General features: G+C 40.7%; 1 protein-coding gene across 2 annotated transcripts in view; it reads right to left on the bottom strand.

The window, feature by feature from the left end:
* Window positions 1–18,420, bottom strand: part of trpc7b (transient receptor potential cation channel, subfamily C, member 7b) — a 50,755-nt gene that overhangs the window by 9,878 nt on the left and 22,457 nt on the right. For both annotated transcript variants that reach the window (XM_031862806.1, XM_031862805.1), the window contains exons 5-7: window positions 13,851–14,067; window positions 10,914–11,147; window positions 8,977–9,241 (exon numbers count right to left, since the gene is read on the bottom strand). In XM_031862806.1, coding sequence (XP_031718666.1) covers window positions 8,977–9,241; window positions 10,914–11,147; window positions 13,851–14,067 — 716 coding nt within the window. The remainder of the gene's footprint in view (window positions 1–8,976; window positions 9,242–10,913; window positions 11,148–13,850; window positions 14,068–18,420) is intronic.

The following is an 18,420-nucleotide window of genomic DNA, read 5'->3' as shown; positions in this document are numbered from 1 at the left end:
ATCAGACAGACCATTGGTGCGAGACTATCAGCGACCGAAGGATGATATCAACAACACCATCTTCTCATTTACTATTCACATCACACACATCCACCAGACTATCGCACAATCAAGAGAGCTGAGGAAGGTGATTTTGGTCGCCTTGCCTTGAAAACCTGTTATTTTGAGCCTTCTTTCTATAAATAATGCCTCTTACCTGGAGCTTCTCTGACAAGATAAAAAATGCTTTCCTGTGGCTTTGAAAAAATGAAACAAAATAAAAAGGCGACAATTATCGGGTCTCTATAACGTTATATCCCAATTATCTTTTTAATCAAATTATTCTGTCTCCCAGCTCTCCTTCCTACCCAGCGTGAAATGCTCACTCCATTTACATTTTTATGTTCCCCCAAAAATATGCGAGTGGAGATAATGATGAAGGGCTTTGTTCCAGGCAACATTAATGTGCCATTAAACCAGACGCTGGCCCAAACGCACACACGCAATTAAAAGTACGCACACACAGTGGCTATTTATACACCCTGTTCATCTGCCTGGGCAGGCTGGTGATTTAATATGAAGTTCTAAAACTGTGGATGGCATTTTATGTGTTACTGGAAGTGAGCCCCTCCTTACCCGTGTATATAATACTGTATGCATGACTACATACATTACACCTCCTCATTTAGGGAAATAAATAAAAACGGAGGTATCTGCTTTTGCAAATGAATCATTCAAGTGTATATGAGGGTAGAGGGTCTTCTTCCCTGCTGGATAAAACTGACGCACAAGCAGCCGGCAAGTCATTTGTTTTGCTCATTTTCTGCTTATTTGATTCATTGAAACCTGCGTGAGGTGCCTCTACGGGAGGAAGTGCAATTATGAAAAATGTAAAATATAATCTTTTGTAGATCAACAACATTGATAGATTTTTATTTGTCTCTTGCTAATGTCAGACACTGGTCATGCAATGACCTGCGACTGAGACATATGAGACGCTCGATGCTCTGGATAATGGGAGCTTTTTTTTCCAACGTAAGAGAATGAGATTATTTAATTTCAAACTTGCTTGTGTTTGTGTTATAACATCATTGTACAACAGGCAGTGAATCAGCAGGGACAGTGGGCATCTGGAGACAGAGATGGACAGTGTGTTATTATCTGTTATTAAGAGTGACAGCTCCCAATAGGCTGCACGCAGCACGGCAGCTAAATATGCGTACAAAGACACACACACACACACGCACACACACACACTTACCCCTGCAGGACACTGACAGTAAAGAAGTTACTCTGTTACCGCTCATCCTCTCTCTCCCACACACACACATACGTATATACACTCACACCACATATACAGCATTGTGTGTGCGGGGGACTGGTGAGTCACCTCGGCTCTGCAGGAGCCGTCCAAACCCAATCACAGACAGGCCCAAATTCAACCCCTCCCCTCCAGAGACAGACTCTCTTGCTTTACGCCTCAAGTTTGTCTTAGTTCCTCTCTCTCTCTGCCTCTCGTTCGCTTTCTCCATCTCTCTCACCCATTTTCTCATTATATTTCCATTGCTTTTCGTATCTTTGTAAGCATCACGCTCCCTCCCTCTCTCGCTCTCTTTCCGTCTATGATCCCAACAAGCTTTTAGTCATTTCTGTCACTCAATCTATTTGTATGATTTATACTTTTGATTTTTCATTATTTTTTCCCCTCTCATATATAAATCTCTTCTTTGTTTAACCTGCAGCAATATTCTCACATTGGCCAAATGCACACGTAGACTGAGACTGAACGGCTGCATCCAGCCTTCTGTCCTTCTGCCCCTCAGTCATTAGCAAGATATTAAATTTCTCCTTCTCGATTTGCTTCTATTTTTCTTTTCTCCACTCCTCTCCTCTCCTGCAGACAAGACAAGTAGTCCGTCAGACAGGCAACTAAAGAGGAAACATCTTTAAATATCAAATTGAGTTTAACTTTCTATCCGTCGCGCCAATGGAGCTGTCACCATGGCGACAGCAGGGGCTTGCCCACCTCGGGTTTTAATGAATGAATGAATAGTCCTCAGAGATGCTGGCTTGCCTGCCTGTGTGTTCTGTTGATAGAAAGACAAAGAGAGAGGCAAAAAGAAACTGAAGGCACGGAAGAAATATTGATGTGTGTGTCTCACGAGTGGGTCTGTTTGTGTGTTTGTGAGTGTGTGCATATTTTTGTGACAAGTAGTGGGATACAAAATGAGACAGACAGAGAGAAATGCAAAAGGATGCTGTTTTGGTGTGTGTCTTCAGGCAACTTGTGAGAGAATTCTTATTAAGCGGGGAGGACAACACCACAAGAAGAGCAATTAGAGAGTGTTTTGATACCGAGTCAAACACGACATCAACTTTTCTTTAATTTGCCTGCTCCCTCGCTACTCTCGCTGTTAGTCTGTGTCGTCTTCCTCTTTTCAAGTCAATTATTTTTATTATTATATTATTATAAAATGGATTTGATCTTTTAAAAAAAAAAAAAAGAATAAGCAGAACAAACCATTGTGTTGGGCTGATTACGATTTTGGCTACTATTATGTGTGACATCAGCCCGCCAAACTCCTCTGTAGAACTGCTAACGTCGAATTATTGCTTAGCTACAGTAACTAGGCAAGGATTTCTCCACATGTCGAAGCAGTGAGCATGTGGTGAGGATTATACCACGTATACTTCCGGCGTCCCTGCTCGGACCACACCCATCTTTAAACTTAATTTTGATCTCAAACTTTATTTGTGACAGCATCTTGCACAGTTGCAACACTATTAGAGTGACAAAATATGTCCACAGACAGACAAACAGACATAAACCACCTGGCAAAGTACTCAAAACCGCCTCTGTGGTTGTTCCCACTAGTTGGCTCCAGGGCCATTATTTGCCATGATGACTCACAAACAGACTCACATGGTGAAAACAATACCAACGTTGCGGTCCCCGCTGGCAATGAAGCATTTGAAATTTGTCTGTGGTTAATTTAGAAAGAAATAATCCGATTTTACATGTTTTCCTCTCATACTTATAATATTGGGACTTTTGAGCTCTACACTAAAATACAGCAATTACTATTACTAATACTTTATTTTCATGTATTTTAAATGGTTTCTCAGCTGGTGAGAAGGCTGACTTTTTGTTTTGGACATCAGCCATATAGCACATTATCATGTATGTAGCCACCATGTGCATTTTTAAGACTCATTTTATGGGGAGTTAGCTGAAAACACGAAATGTTTAGCCAGGGACAGGTTTTTCAACCAACTCATGGAGCGAACGTTGGTTAAAAGACAATTACAAGCATTGAGGGACCCATTGTTTCAAATGCTATGAGTAATCAGTGTTTTTATAGTCTTTATATGTGATCTCCCTGCTCTCAACTAAAGGAATGAATTTCAATTTACATGTTTGACATCATTTGTCATAGTAATGGAAGAATTTGTTGACAAACTGAATTTTACTACAGCTACTGGTTCGAGCATTGCCATTTAAGAGCCCATATTGGTCACACTACATGGCTGCATTCTTTTTCTCTTCTCTGTCTGTGTCGCCTTAATTGCAATTGTGTCTCCTCTCCTCATTTTGACATTCAGATGTGCTTGACTGGGAAAGGCTGATCACGGCACCTCTGCCTCGCCTTCACAGCTAATAAATCCTCTTTTGCTCACCCCGACTCGGTCTCAACCATCTGCCGTCCCTCTCTCTCTCTGTCTCTCTCCATTTACATTGCATTACATTTTATTTGTCCTTGGCTTTAAGATATACTTATTTTCTTGCCAGTACTAAAAAAAAGAAAAAGAAGAAAAAGAAGGCTCATGTTGCCGACTCAAACCAACATAAAAAAAAGCACATTATGGTATATAAAGAGCAGTTATGTGAAAAGCACTGATAACTAACTGCTGTAGTTAGTTATCAGTGCTAAATATACACAGACATGTACATGCTATAAAAGTTATTTTATCATTTCTTCCCACCTATTCAAATGGTTACTGGTAAAAATGTAGTGCCATCTGAATCTGTGCTGAGTCTGTGTGGCTGAGCTTTTGTCTGTTTGACCTTCTCTCATCCTTTCTCCCTCGTTTTCCTCTTTTGTCCATGCATCCTGGCTGGTCTCCCACATTTTGCCTGAACAAACAGCCGAGCCAAAAACACACCATTCTCTGCATATACATCTCTCCCAGTGGTTCTCTTTTCATCCCTCATTCCCTCCATATCCCCCTCCTCACCCCGATGGACTTAATCTTTATACTTTGTTACAGTGCCGTTAGCTGTCCCTGTGATTGTGCTGCATTTATTAAGTAGTATTTCCAATGTTTCACTTCAGCACCAGTATAATCATTATTTAGATTTTCTTTCACTGTCTTTGACACCCCATTGTGTCTTGTTCTATACTCTGAACAGTCTTCACCTATTTCAAAACACTTTGCCATTCCATTCATATCACCTTCTTCCCTTTACCTGCCCTGTCCTCTCTCTCTGTGTCCGTCTTTCTGTGCAGTGTTGTCATGCATGGTTGACTAGAACATAGAGACAAGGTCTACTGCTCCACCACTGCTGTCCAAATCAGAATCCTGATAAGCGTGTGTGTGTGTTGATCTGTACATAAATCTTTGTATGCCTACCTAAGTGTGTGTTATAGAATATGCAAAAACAAACATTGAGAGAGAAGTGTGATGTGTGAATGTACGTGCCCTTTTTGTGCGCCACTGCTAAAGTGTATTTGCACATTAATGTGTGGGCAACAAAAGGCATGTGTGTGTCTTTAAAGTGTGAAAGTCAGACAGCTGTCTGAGTCTTCGCACCCATGGGGATTGTGGCTATTATTGCTCAGTCTTCATTATGCCCTATCCTGCTGTGCATGCATCTGTATATGTGTGTGTGAGAGAGAGAGTGATATCCTCCACCTCACCCCTCCACCATACCCCACCATCCTTCCTCTCACACCCCTCCCTCCGTTCCCACAGCCCAAGTGGCCCCTCCTGGGGTATCATTACTACCTACACCTGTCTCCTTCCTCATCTTCCTTTATCAGAGCTATCACACCAGCCCTTTCTTCTGCCCTACGTCAAACATGCCCCGTCAGATAGCTAAAGTCACACAGCACACACATCCACACAGGCACGTTCTCAGCTGTGACAGAGAGAAAAGAGACGGACAAGACGTTGTTTATTTTGTGAATTCTCAATTTGTACGCAAGACTATCAGTCATACCAAACATATTGCAGTCATACTTCATAATTGCATTGAGCCGGACAGAAAAATAAACATGCCCAGAAGTATTGGTGAAAAGGGATGATTAAATTCAAGCAACAAAAAATTAGATGTTAGAAATATAAATTCAGTAGTGTCTCTTTGCACATTTCAGTCCAGGCAGGTTGAGATTTAGAGCCAGACTGACCCCTAGTGGCAAGACTGACATCAGCATCAGCAACAACAACAACAACAACAACAACAGAATTTAGGGGGGTTTCTGTCAGGCTAAAACCATCTCTATACAGCTCCCATTGCCAGAGTGGGCAACTGAAATGGCAGGGCCATTTTCTTGCCAAAAATGCCTAATCTGACAAGAAATGCAGGCAGCAGTTTTAAGATGAGCTGAAATAGTTTCTATTACTATCACGGCTTTGTTAACACTGATTTTTTTTAAATCAGCCTTGATGTTGATCTCTAAAGCAGAGAGGGAAGTGATAAGCGGACAATGTACAGAGCTGGATTGTACATTCATGATGGAAATGACTGTGTAATGGGGATGATAAGGCACTTCTATCTGCAGGGAGCAGGGTCTTTTCTGTCCACTGCTTTTTAAGAAGTCTTCATTATGTCTGACTGAGCAAAATCTGTCTGACTGTCCATTTGAACTCCATTAGTCTCTATCTACCTTTTCTGTCAGGGAACTCAGTCTCACGCCGCTGCTCTGTCTTTGATCTTTGGCTCCATGTGGGCAGCCAAGCAGAACTCACAGCCTCTAAGACCCCTGTGCTGCGGCTCAGCAGAGGAGCTATACTGTATATACACAGCACAGAGGTGCAGTGCAAGTCTGCATGAGGAAGTAGAACACTAGAAATCTGATCACACACCTTTTATGATCAGTAATTCTATCTAAGGTGAATGTCGAGGAGGTCAAAAACTTGGAAATTGCTTCCAGGTTTCACATAGCTCACATGTGCGGACGATGGCGGTCAAACATCTGGTGCATTTAGAAAAACAGCTGAGGCTGCACAAATATGACATAGAAGGGTATGTGGTGTTATTGCACCTGATGTTTGACTCCATGAGCTGTAGGTGTGTGATGTACGACATTGTCTGGTTGAAATTTCTGAACTTGCTGACCTGATGACGCAATGCAAATGTACTTTGGATCAAACTACTGTGTGGTTTACTGGGAGTACTCCAAACCAGCACAAGGTGTATGCTCAATGAGGAGACAGGTGTTGACACCTGGAAGCATTTTGTCATTTTAGGAAAGCCTGTTAATGAAACATTAACTGAGGGCAAGAATTCTAGTCACACTGTGTGTTCTTCACTGATATGATAAACCTGTCAGGTAAATTATGCAGAAGAGCATAAACACCATGCTCCACTAAATGTACAGATTGGTTTTGAACCTGTCAATTGCTCTAACCTGGCAGGATGACTCAGTACCCAACTTGCACAAAGACAAAGCTACGTGTGACTTCCTGAGTCCAAGCTTTCTTGCAAAGTGGAAGTGTGAACCTTAAAATACCAGATGATAAACTGCAATTACATAGACTTTTCCACTCTGATTCGAACAGTACATGACAATGTAATTACAGAACAACTTGTAATGGAATGATTGAGCAGAAATGGTGTAATGTCATCTGTTTAAATCTGCAGATGTCTTCCTCTGAGAAAATGAATAATGATATGCGACAGCGAGAGAACTCGGAGAGAGTTTTCATTTTGAGATGAATGATGATAAAGAGACTTGCTGGATAGCTTTGTACAATATTAGACAATGACAGTGAAAGATCCACCATCACTCTGTTTGCAGCTGATGTGACAGAATGAGCATGCAGACACGCGGATATGCTAAAATGAATGAAGGTGGCAGAAGCATTGATATTCAGATTGATGTGTTGCGGGACTTGTTGGACAGGTTGATTTACAAGCAGCTTGATATATATATATATATATATATGGCAGTAAAATTGATAGAATACACTTTTAACTTCTTGTTGCTGATGTTAAAGTGAAAGTACTGATTCAAGGCATTGTAGGGCTGGTTTTATGCACTGCAGCCTTTAAGTGCAAATTGACTCCTTGGTTAAATTGTACAGTTGGCCATTTGAAATGGATGGTCCCTTATAATAAAGTTAAATGCAGCACTTTAGCAGGTTAAGTGCACTTGGAGTATTTAGGGTTGCTATCATCCCCTTTTTGGTTGGAGGATTTTCAATTTTCAAATACAACAATAGTCTGTCCCACTTGATTTGTCTAACTCAGACTGCTGAAGTCAGAACAAGAACTTTGGATTCTGTCCCAGCTCTTAATAGAGTAGTTATGCTTGGAAGAGATTGCTTCATAACCAGTAAGGAGAGGATGATATTGTTCTCTTCATCTTCTACTTGCGCCCCCTTGGTAACATCACATGCCTCCATGGTCTCCATTTCCACTGCTATGCTAACAACACCCAGCTCTACATCTCCACCTAATCAATCACCCCCACCACCCACTCCAAATGCCTCACAGATATAAAGTCCTGGATCTAAGCCAACTTTCTCAAACTCAATCCTCATCATCGGCCCCAAATCACACAAAAGAATCCCACCACAACTTCTCCCTCTGCATCGATGGCACCACTGTTCCTGCTTCCACACACATCCATATCCTTGGTATCATTTTTGAGCAAACCCTCTCCTTTGAACGCCACATCAAATCACATCACAAAAACCGCCTTCTTTCATCTCAAAAACATTGCCCGTCTACGCCCCTCCCTCTCCTCCACAGCCGCTGAAACACTCATCCCCGCCTTCATCGCCTCTCGACTGGACTACTGCAACAGCATCCTGTACGGCACATTCACCAAAATCATCAACAAACTACAATACATCCAGAAGTCAGCTGCCCGTCTGATCTCCCACTCCAGCACCAGAGATCACATCGCCCCAGTCCTTCAAAACCTCCACCGGCTCCCCATACAGCAACGAACACAGTTCAAGACTCTCCTCATTACATACAAAGCCCTTCACAACCCACTTTATATCTTTCTGACCTCCTGCACCGACACACTCCCACCAGCAACCTCCGATCCACCGACACCAACCTCCTTACCCCCCCTACTTGGTCCAAGCACCGAACCTGGGGGGACAGGGCCTTCTCCATTGCTGACCCCTCCCTCTGGAACTCCCTCCCCCAGCACCTCAGACATTCTCCGTCACTCGCCACTTGAAAAACTGCACTCCTCTTGCTCTCTTTTAACTATCACATCCATATTGACCTACAAAACTCAATAGGCCAAGATGTTTTGCCTCATCATTAACTGAATGACATATAAAGATTTTTATATATTTTTTAATCAAAGACGAAGCATTTAAATTATATATAGAGAATTTAGTGAGTGAGTCTTCACATTCATCATTCTCCGTATTTAACCAAATAGCCTGATTGCCTGTATTAAGCCTGAGGGAGGATTGAAGTTCGATCTCTGCCACTGATCGATGACTGTGGATTTGATGAACCCAGCAAACAGTCTCATTAAGGAGGACATTGACCATTTATATTATCTAGGGGATTTTCTTGTTCTGTGGTCTCACATTTAGATGGGAACCAAATCAGATACTTTGGAGATTAGATCTTTTTATTTTGATATAATACGATCATAGTAGGGCTTCCATGTAGCTACACAGTGTTTTGAAAGCATTAGCTGAAGTTTGTATAAAAAGATGGAGGCATGAAGATGTAAATGCTTGTGTTTAAACACAACCACCAACTATTCACAGTCGCTATCTCAGCCATACATTACTCACGTGGTGAAGGCAGGATTGTACTTGGCTCCCAGGTAGTACGAGTACAGGTTGAACATGCCAATCATGAAGGCCACAAACACCATGATGAAGATGACCATGAACTTGAAGATATCTTTGACCGTGCGTCCCAGTGAAATCTGCAATGGGCCGAAGCTCTCGTTTGCTGGCAGGATGTAGGCGATGCGCGAGAAGCTCAGCACCACAGCGACGGCGTACAGGCCTTCTGAGATGATCTGGGGGTCTGATGGGCGCCACTTGTTCCTGGCTGGAGGATAAGAAAGACAAAGACGAGCGGCTGAGTACGGTGTTAATGTATAATGTGATTGAGGTAATGCAGAGTCAAACCAGAGATTGTTCGGTAATTGTCTGATTTTGTGGGGAACTGGTTTCCCCATTTCAGATTTGACCAAATTTAACATTTCTACACTGAATACAACCTGATGCATTAACTATACAAGTATAGCTTCAAAACTAATGTTGAAATTACATTTCTAATAATCATCCACATCTGCGTTTGTGGATTTAGAATTTGAAAACTTTTCTGATGTCCGATTGAAATATTTGGTCTGAGTGTGGTTTACAATCACAGTATTTTTTACTGTGCATTAAATCCTATTGTGAAAACCCTGCATTCCTCTGGCTTGATAAATATTATCAGCTGCACATAATTGGTTTGAAAGAGATGTAAAGGGTATAATCTTGGCGAAGGTACAGTAAGAAGATGGATTCAGTGATGATGGATGGGGATTAGGGAGGAGGGAGGGCAACGAGTATGAGGCGGGTGGACAGCAAACAGAAAGGATAGTGTGTCCAAGGAGAGGTAAGGACAGAGAGAGAGGACAACAGGGAACAAAAGACCACAAACAGAAAAAAGTAAAAGAACGAAAAATTCCATCTCGGACAAAATATATCCCACACAATGTGTGCACTTTTCAGTGCAGATATGGAGACGTATGGAGAACGGCCCACGATAATAACTGACACTCCAGTCATTTACATTTTCATCTATCTACTGATATGTCATGACAGAGTCAGACCACCAGATGACAGCACTGATGAAGGTTCCCTTAGCAGGCCACTAAGAAGTGTACTGTCCAGCAGCCTGCAGCAGGTTTTATTATGTTGTAGAGGAGTTTTGGTTCTGGTAATGAACTCAAAGTTTTCCTGATTCGTTTTATACTCTATATAAATCTATAAAGTTGATATTTAGACCCAAGCGCAGGCAGGTGTACATTTCAAATAAATAAAGACAGAATAAAAGATAGTTATTAATAATTATCTGGGGAGGTTTTAAATCCAAATTCCCCACTGTTTACTGTGTTTACTGTGTTTGCGGAGTTTCTGTCAGCCGGTGTATATACCTCTGCACGTACTTGTTATTATGGAAACATCAAATTCACTAATTGAATGTGGTGTGCTACACTCAAGCCAAGAATCAAACAGAAGAATATGTGCACAAATATGTGTGAACATGTTGAGGTAAATATGCAACAATGACATCTTTAATTAAATGACAAATACACTCATCTTCTAGTGTCCCAGCTCATGTTTTTCGTTATTCGTGACATTTTTAGACAAATACTTATCTCATTTGCTTATCACTGACTGATTGTGCACAACAATGATTCAAGCCCCTCATGAAAGCTTTTACATTTGATCTTATTGTGTCAATAACTGGCCTTTCTTTGGAATTTGTTTTTGGTAGATAAGAAGGGAGGCAGTTTGAAACACAATATATATATTTTCAGATTAAACATATATTGAGATATTTAGCTATCATGAATAGTGGTTGTCACAATGGCAGAGAAAACAAAGGAGAGCGCCAAATAACTCAGACTCAGACTCGGTCCAAGCAATCTCTGTTAAACACCAGAGAAATCAGTAAACTTCTAGACATCTTCAAAGCCTTTCATCGTATTTCTTGAGTAACTGCTTACCGAAAGTGAAGTAGGCGACTTCGTCAGGCAGCAGGGCGGTGCTAATGTCTTCGTCTGGTACGTGCATGTCCACATACTGCTGGGCTTTGGTCGCCTTGAGGAACGCCATGAAGCGTGCCGTGAAGGAAGCCACAAAGATAGACAACATGCCAAAGTCCAGAACATTCCACAGGTGCATGATGTACTCTCTGGGCCCGTCGGTCCAGATCTCCTTACATTCTGACCAAATCATACCTGAGGAAGGAGGACATACAAATAAATGCACACTGCAAAAGGTCAGCTCTCAAAAACAAGAAATAAGGCAATAAAATGAGGGAAATATTTCTTAAAATGAAAAAAATGATCTGCCAATACAACAGGGAAATATATCTCGCTAAGATTTTGTAAAACACTTAAAAATATCTAGTCTGAAAGAGCCTACAGGTTTACCAGTACAGCTACACGAAAAACAAATACATTTGTCTAGATACAAAAAAAGGGTTGAAAAATGTGCTTGATTTAGCAAATGCTAGTGACATCCTCTTAAAATAAGGCTATATGTTTAGCCCAGTACAGCTAGACCAAAAACAAGTACAAATGTCTAAATACAAATGAAGGATCAAAGATTTTTTTTTCAATATGTAGGAAAAGGTGCTTAAATGCAAACACTAGTGCCATCAACTCAAACCATGACCCCTGAATTCAGAATGTTCTGTTCCCCACAAGAAAGGCTATCCACTCTGCTACGGACTCTCTGTTCAATATTTTGAGGATCACGGGCTGACAAGCCTGCACACTGAAGCGGTCATTCCACACTCTGAATTTTAAGGGACAAAGGCAACACTTGCCTGCGACGGTCCCAATCACTGAGACGCAAGAATTTCTGACAATAGTTTTCAACTGTAGCAACTAAGAACCTAAGCTACACTAGTGGAGCTATAATTGACAAGGTTGCCCTTTCAATTGATCCTCGTTAAATGGTTTAAAGTGTATTTATTCCAATTGCAGAGCCACGGATGAGCCATGTTCGATGATTGGACTTGTCGTGAATAGACATTCTGACTTATTTCAAGAAATCTTTTCAACATGCTAACTTGACTTTTTATTTTTGTCACTATTCCCTGCTGAGCTGTACTGGTTTTAAGATATCATTCCAAAACATAAAGCCTTTATTCAAGATGATGGTTCTAGCATTTGCTAAATGAAATGAAAAGTGTAGCTACTGTCTTTGTTCTGTACAGTATTTTACTCTGAATACGTACATGATTACTTTTCTGTAGGTTAAGATAACAATAAAACAGGGAATTCAATTTGGTCATAGAGAGATGAAACGGATAAGATGTTTATGATAAGAGATTCTGACTTCGACAAAGCCCTTTTGTACTCCTCAATGTTGATCAAACAGCTTTAGAATTATGGTAATTATAGTTTTAAGCATTAAGTTACTCAGAACCATTAATTAAATCTCAGTAATGAGTTATAATATTGTATTAAGATAATAAAGGGCAAAAAATCAAGTGAAATGCTGTAACATAAAAATATACCCCAAATCCTAAAAAACAAGCATAATTTGCCTTGATTTAAGACATTTAATCTTACTAAGATTTCAGTTTTCGCTGTGCATGGATGCATTGTGGAAAGATACAAATAAAAAAGGAGGCTTACACAGGCACTCATACAAATTTAACACTCAAAAAGACACATAGAAAGATGTTGACAACAAAGCTTATAGTTTATACTCAACCATTCAGACACCCCCGATTATAGCTCAGGTGCACCCAAACAAACACACACACGCACACGCACACACACACGCACACTGCCATTCTCCATTTGGAGCTAAAACAAGGAGAAAATTGCTTACTGAAAAAGCGCCCTGATCAGTATCATCTCTGTAACAATTACCGGGCCTTCAAAGCATGCTGCTGGAATTAGAATTACCCTGCTCTACCTAAGCCACCATTCACTGCACACACACACAAACAAACATATGCACACAATGAAACACACATACACACTCACACACATACACACACACACACAAGCACCTGCTGCCAAAAATGACCACGGATGGCCAAAGAATGGTGCCACCACACGTAAACAAACAAAAACAGGAGCATATGTGCACCGACAGACCACACATAATGTTATTAAATGTGTGTGTTTGTAGATGAAAGGAAGCACATCAGCAGATGGGAAGCAGCTGAGGTCTGACAGATACTGCCATGGGCTATTTATCTGTTGAATATGTCTTTGTCTCACAGCCATCTATCTGTGTCTTCATGCCTGTCTTTTCGTATGCCGTACACTCCACCCCTCCCTTAACTTTCATTCTTTTCTGCCATTTTTCTTTCTCTCCATCCCTCCCTCTAATATTTCCTCAGCACCACCTCTCAGGTCAACCTCCAAATTTCCCTCCAGTTTATCGTTAGGACTCAGCATGGCCACTGCTTCAACAAGTCTGGCCTGTGCCGCATCCAACCAGGAAATTGTTTGATCTTAGGAAGATAAAAGAGAATGAATTGTTGTATTGCCATTGGCTTTCATCCACTTGGTTGGTACAGTCTTGCATTAATCTTGAATTCTGCCTCATATCAGAGTTGGGCATAAAGGTTCACAGAGTCTTTCCACTGATTCATGGGGAAGGAGTTGTGTTGTAGACTTCACTATGCTGTAGCTTCACTACATTAGATTACTTTGGATTAGCATCAAAAACTTTGGAAATCTGAGTCGAAACATCACCATAAACTATTCTTGCTTGCATGTTGATTAATTAAATTCATATTAATAAAAACTAAATATTCTAAGGAAATCCATAAGGAAACCTTTTGACTGTTATATATGCTGTATCAAGGTTATTTCTTATCATGATGGAAAATCTGCATCGACAGTGACTTTCTTTTTTGCATTTGAATTGGCTGCAACTGTGCAGAATTGTGTGTGAGAAAGAGGACTCACCCAACACCCACTTCATGATCAGCATCTCTGTCCAGGAGAACTGGGTGGTCTTGACCCTGAACACCTGACGCGGGTGGTCTGTGATGGTCTCATTGGGCAGGTTCTTGACACCCTCAAAGCGGTCAGAGGCGTTGACAACAAGCAGACCCAAGAAGATGGTGAAGGAGACAGCGTGAGCTATGAACTTCATGAAGGGGCTTCGCAGGATCTGACCAAGCTGGAAGTGAGAAGATTTAGGATATAAGAAGAAATATGTTCCATTGTGCATCTGTGGTTTCCAAACAAATACTATCAAGGACCAAATGATGAATGAAGGTTAAAGAGAGATGAGTAATGTTTGTTTAAACACCCATTTACAGATTTGTGCACTTTTGAGGGCAGTGCAACAGGTGAAACGTTTCCTATGTAAAAGATTCAAGGACATGGAGCAACATTTGCATTCTAAATGTGTTTCGTCTCAACAAACTCCTAAAAAAAAGATCCACCCTGGCAACCAGATAATTGCTCACTTTGTCTGTCTGTCTTTTGGACACATGTTGTTTTTAATCACACTGTATGAATAATTGAGCTCTGACATATGTGTTAAATGCATTTCCTTTCTCATAAATCATTTGCAAAGCTGATAAAAAAAAAAAAAAAAAACACATTTTGAATCCTGCATCGTAAACATCCATGTTTTCCTGGCTAGTAGTCTTCTTCTTTCCTGCCATTGCGTGCTCATTGCTCTGTTTCCTGGGCATTAACACCACCTGTAGATCATTGGAATAATGTGAAACCGTTGGCAGCAATGTGTGGGGAGCCACTTATAAAAAGGAAAACAATAGCACTACAATTGGTATTTTTAAGGTGATGTCAAAGCCCTTACATCTCACTGCAAAGTGCAATGACAACACACAACATTTTTACTTGTCATATTAGTATAAAGATTTTGTTCATTTGTGTTTGCCAATACAACAACTTGCAAACATAGTTTTTGTGTCAGGGAATCAGACTATTGATACCCGTTTGACTGGTATTTTCTTTGAACAGTGAAAAAATTGCAGCCAAACAAAACATCGTTTTTTATTAACTGAGCTAATCAGTGTTCACGCTTTATTGCAGAGTTCCTCAGATTTTGTCCCTCAGAGATCAATAACTAAACAGCATGACTAAACAACCATTTTAGCAGGCAAACGGCAGCTGTTGTAATTCATGACTGTGGAATATAATGCCAGAGTAACTAGACGCCAAACAATCAGCAGAGACTATGAAAATGCACCATATGGGAAGAACGTAATGCAAGGTGGTGCTGCACAAGGAACATTAAACATGCCACCACAAAAATATGCCAAGACACAAATGCACGACACACACACACACACACACACACACACACACACACACACACACTTGAGATGGCAACATTTGCCACTGCTGTGTTCAATATTAACTACCCACAGGCTATCTCTGCTCTCTGCATGCGCAGTGACATATCAAATTCAATATCAAACTGTTCCCATGGCACACACACACAACTAAACCATGTGGGGAGAGGTTGTCTGGTGAAACTTAACCCTGCCAAAGCTCCTCTAAACCTCCTCCTGCCACTGGGACGGCTCTGCCTCTGTGCTGATAAGGCTGATCCATTTCACCCCTCAGCTTAAATGAGATGGTCATCCTAGATCAGGGCTACTGCTGTGTGAGGCCTACAAACCCCATGGGTTTCTTTTCTTATCAGTGTGATGATGACAAGCGCTGATCTTCTCTGCTCCACAGAACAAAGAAATGGTGGCCACTAGCAGCAGGCGCACGCAGACTAAAAGAAAGAGGTTTACTAGATTGGAGCTGCTGTGTCCTTTATTATTCACTAACATATTTCCCCATGGGAGAAGCAAGCCTGACGTGTGTAGACAGGCATCCTCTCTGACTAAATATTATCTAAATATGAGCAAGGACCTTCTGTCATACTGCACATATATTGGATGTGCACTTTATGATTAAGGGGGACATTCCCATGCACATGATAGAGTATGTGTTCTCATTTGGCGTTTTTCAAACAAGCCAACCACCAACAGTTCTGGGGACTGGGAGAGGAACTGGCCAGTGGGGAGCTCCCCAGAGACCTACATACCTTCAAGGGCTTTTTTTCTATTTGTGATGTAAGGCACCGCTCGCTCACATCTCCAGCTGGGAGATCAGCAGGCGGCAAGTTTGCAACAAGTTGTCTTGGCATTATTTGTAGTATATTAATAAATAAACAACTTTGTTAAGTGCCATGATCATATAAACCAAAGCAAAAAAGCCTTCAAAAAAGAACCTGTTGCGAATTGTTCTATCGCTCAGTGGGTGTGTTAGCTCTCGTGCTACATTGGCTCATGTGCTCAACCAATCACCGTACACTTACGTCACTTATGGTCCTCTTGTGCTGGGAGAGTTAAGAGCTAAAAAAAAGTCCCTTAAAACAGCGTTCAAAGAACGTCGATGGTTCCTAGTTCTTGCAGTGCGGACACAATACAAATAGGGGTTCAGTTAATAAAGAAAATTATTCGCTAATATGGTGTCAGAGCAACATGTGGCATTTATAAATGTCACTGTATCATTGTCAAATTGATTGCAATGGCTGGTATAATTATAAAGAGCTAGTGCGTCTCAAAATTAGAACATTGCCTATAATGTCTATATTACGAGTTTAGTATTTATTAGTATTTAGTAAAGTTGTCTCACACACTGTCTGCAACATCTCACTCTGTATCTGCATTGATACTAGTCAGGCAGAGTCTACCCTGTAAGTGTTACATTAAGATAAGTTATCGGTCGTTACTACTCATACATGTAAGTATAAGCAGCGTTATATTGTTGCAGCTGGAAAAGATGGAGCAGATGTTTAATCAATAGTAATGTGTTAGATTCTATAAGTAGTACCATAGATATCATGACTTGTAAGTAAACCCACACACCCACGCTGTTCTCATGTAGTGTTTGTAGCTATACCTACAAAAATAAGTGAGCTGTAATTATCATAAGAACCTTTTATATGACGATACGTTGACCTGTTAGGGCGGGGCAACTTTCCAACCATCATTCTTGACGCATAGAGTTTGATTAAATCACGTATTTCCCAGCACAGCTTCACCCAGCTTCAACCAGACTCGAGGTCTACTCAGCCAGAGTAATTGATAACACCTGTGTGGGTGTGCAGGGCATTTAATCTGCAAAGTACTAGTATACATGTATCTCAAACTTGCACTACTAAATATATAGTAACTTACCACCATTTACCTTACCAATAATACAATGATACAAGCTGAAGCAGTATAAATGTATAATCTGACAAATGCATGATGCTTGTTCTAGGAGGAGGGAAGCCTGACAGCCTCGTAGGCAATTTTTTATCAGTCGCTTTGTTTCACACATAGTCCATGTTTCATCTCTTTTCTGTCACTCAGTGAGGGCTGGAGTGTTCTTGTGGGCATCTTTCAATACTTGTCCCATCACGCTCCGCATGTTTTCCCCATTTTTCACCCTTTTCAATCAACGAGAAACGTTCAATATCAAAATACACATCGGTTTTCCATCACCTCTAAAGCATATCTCATATGTTTTTAAAAAGAGATTTCTAAAGCAATTACATCTGTGTTTTCTCTGTCTACCTTCGATGCTTTACGACTCATCTTTGAACAACAAACATATGATTATCTTCTTCATCTCTCTCCACTGAAATTAAAGATAATATGGTTTTGGGAAATGGCGTTGTGGTGCCGTAAAAATAGAGAATATTATGAGCTGTAAGACATCAGCAATGACATGATTAGTGGAGGGCACACTAAACACAATCAACCAAAACACATCAAAGCCTTCTCTTTGCAACCTGGGACTGTCTTCATCCATGTCATTATCACAATCATTTAATATATCTTTGTGTCTCTGTTTAACTGCTGTCACATTGTAAATAAGCATGCATACACATTCATTTTTTCTCTCAGTTATTCATTTCATTTAATTGTTTTTTTATTACCCCACCGTCTGTAATTTTGCTTTCTCAACATCTCAGATATCTATTTTCAACATTTAGCTGGACTTAATCAAGTATTTAATACGACTACTACTACTACTAATAACAATAATAAGAATGATAATTAATAATATTAATAATAACAACAATAATACAAAGTTACAAGGTGAAAGCACCATATATTAATCTGTTATTCATCCACGCATCTATCTTCTTCCTGCTCTCTCTGCTGCGTCACAAAGTAGCAGACTGTGACACACACGCTCGGTTGGTTGGTTGATTTATAATCAAATATACTCACATGCACACACAACAGACAGTGGTTTTCGTGACACAGTGATCAGGAGCAGCTAGTGTCTCATGATTGAATCCATGTCTCGGTCGTGGAGACGCTCTCAGCATTACTGGTCTCCATCCTTCCGCACACTTGACCTCAACTGCTCTCTGTCTCTCTGTTAGTCTACAAAATGACTAATTCATGAATCTTACTAAACAAGAACTATTCAAAGGTCCTCAACACTGTTTCTGAATCTACCTTAGCACGCACACAAACACTTGACACACAAACACTCGACACAC

The sequence above is a fragment of the Anarrhichthys ocellatus genome, unplaced genomic scaffold, assembly GCF_004355925.1.
Source record: "Anarrhichthys ocellatus isolate YVR2014 unplaced genomic scaffold, GSC_Weel_1.0 scaffold27, whole genome shotgun sequence".
NCBI classification, from domain to species: domain Eukaryota; kingdom Metazoa; phylum Chordata; class Actinopteri; order Perciformes; family Anarhichadidae; genus Anarrhichthys; species Anarrhichthys ocellatus.
This window is presented reverse-complemented; position numbering and strand designations above follow the sequence as displayed.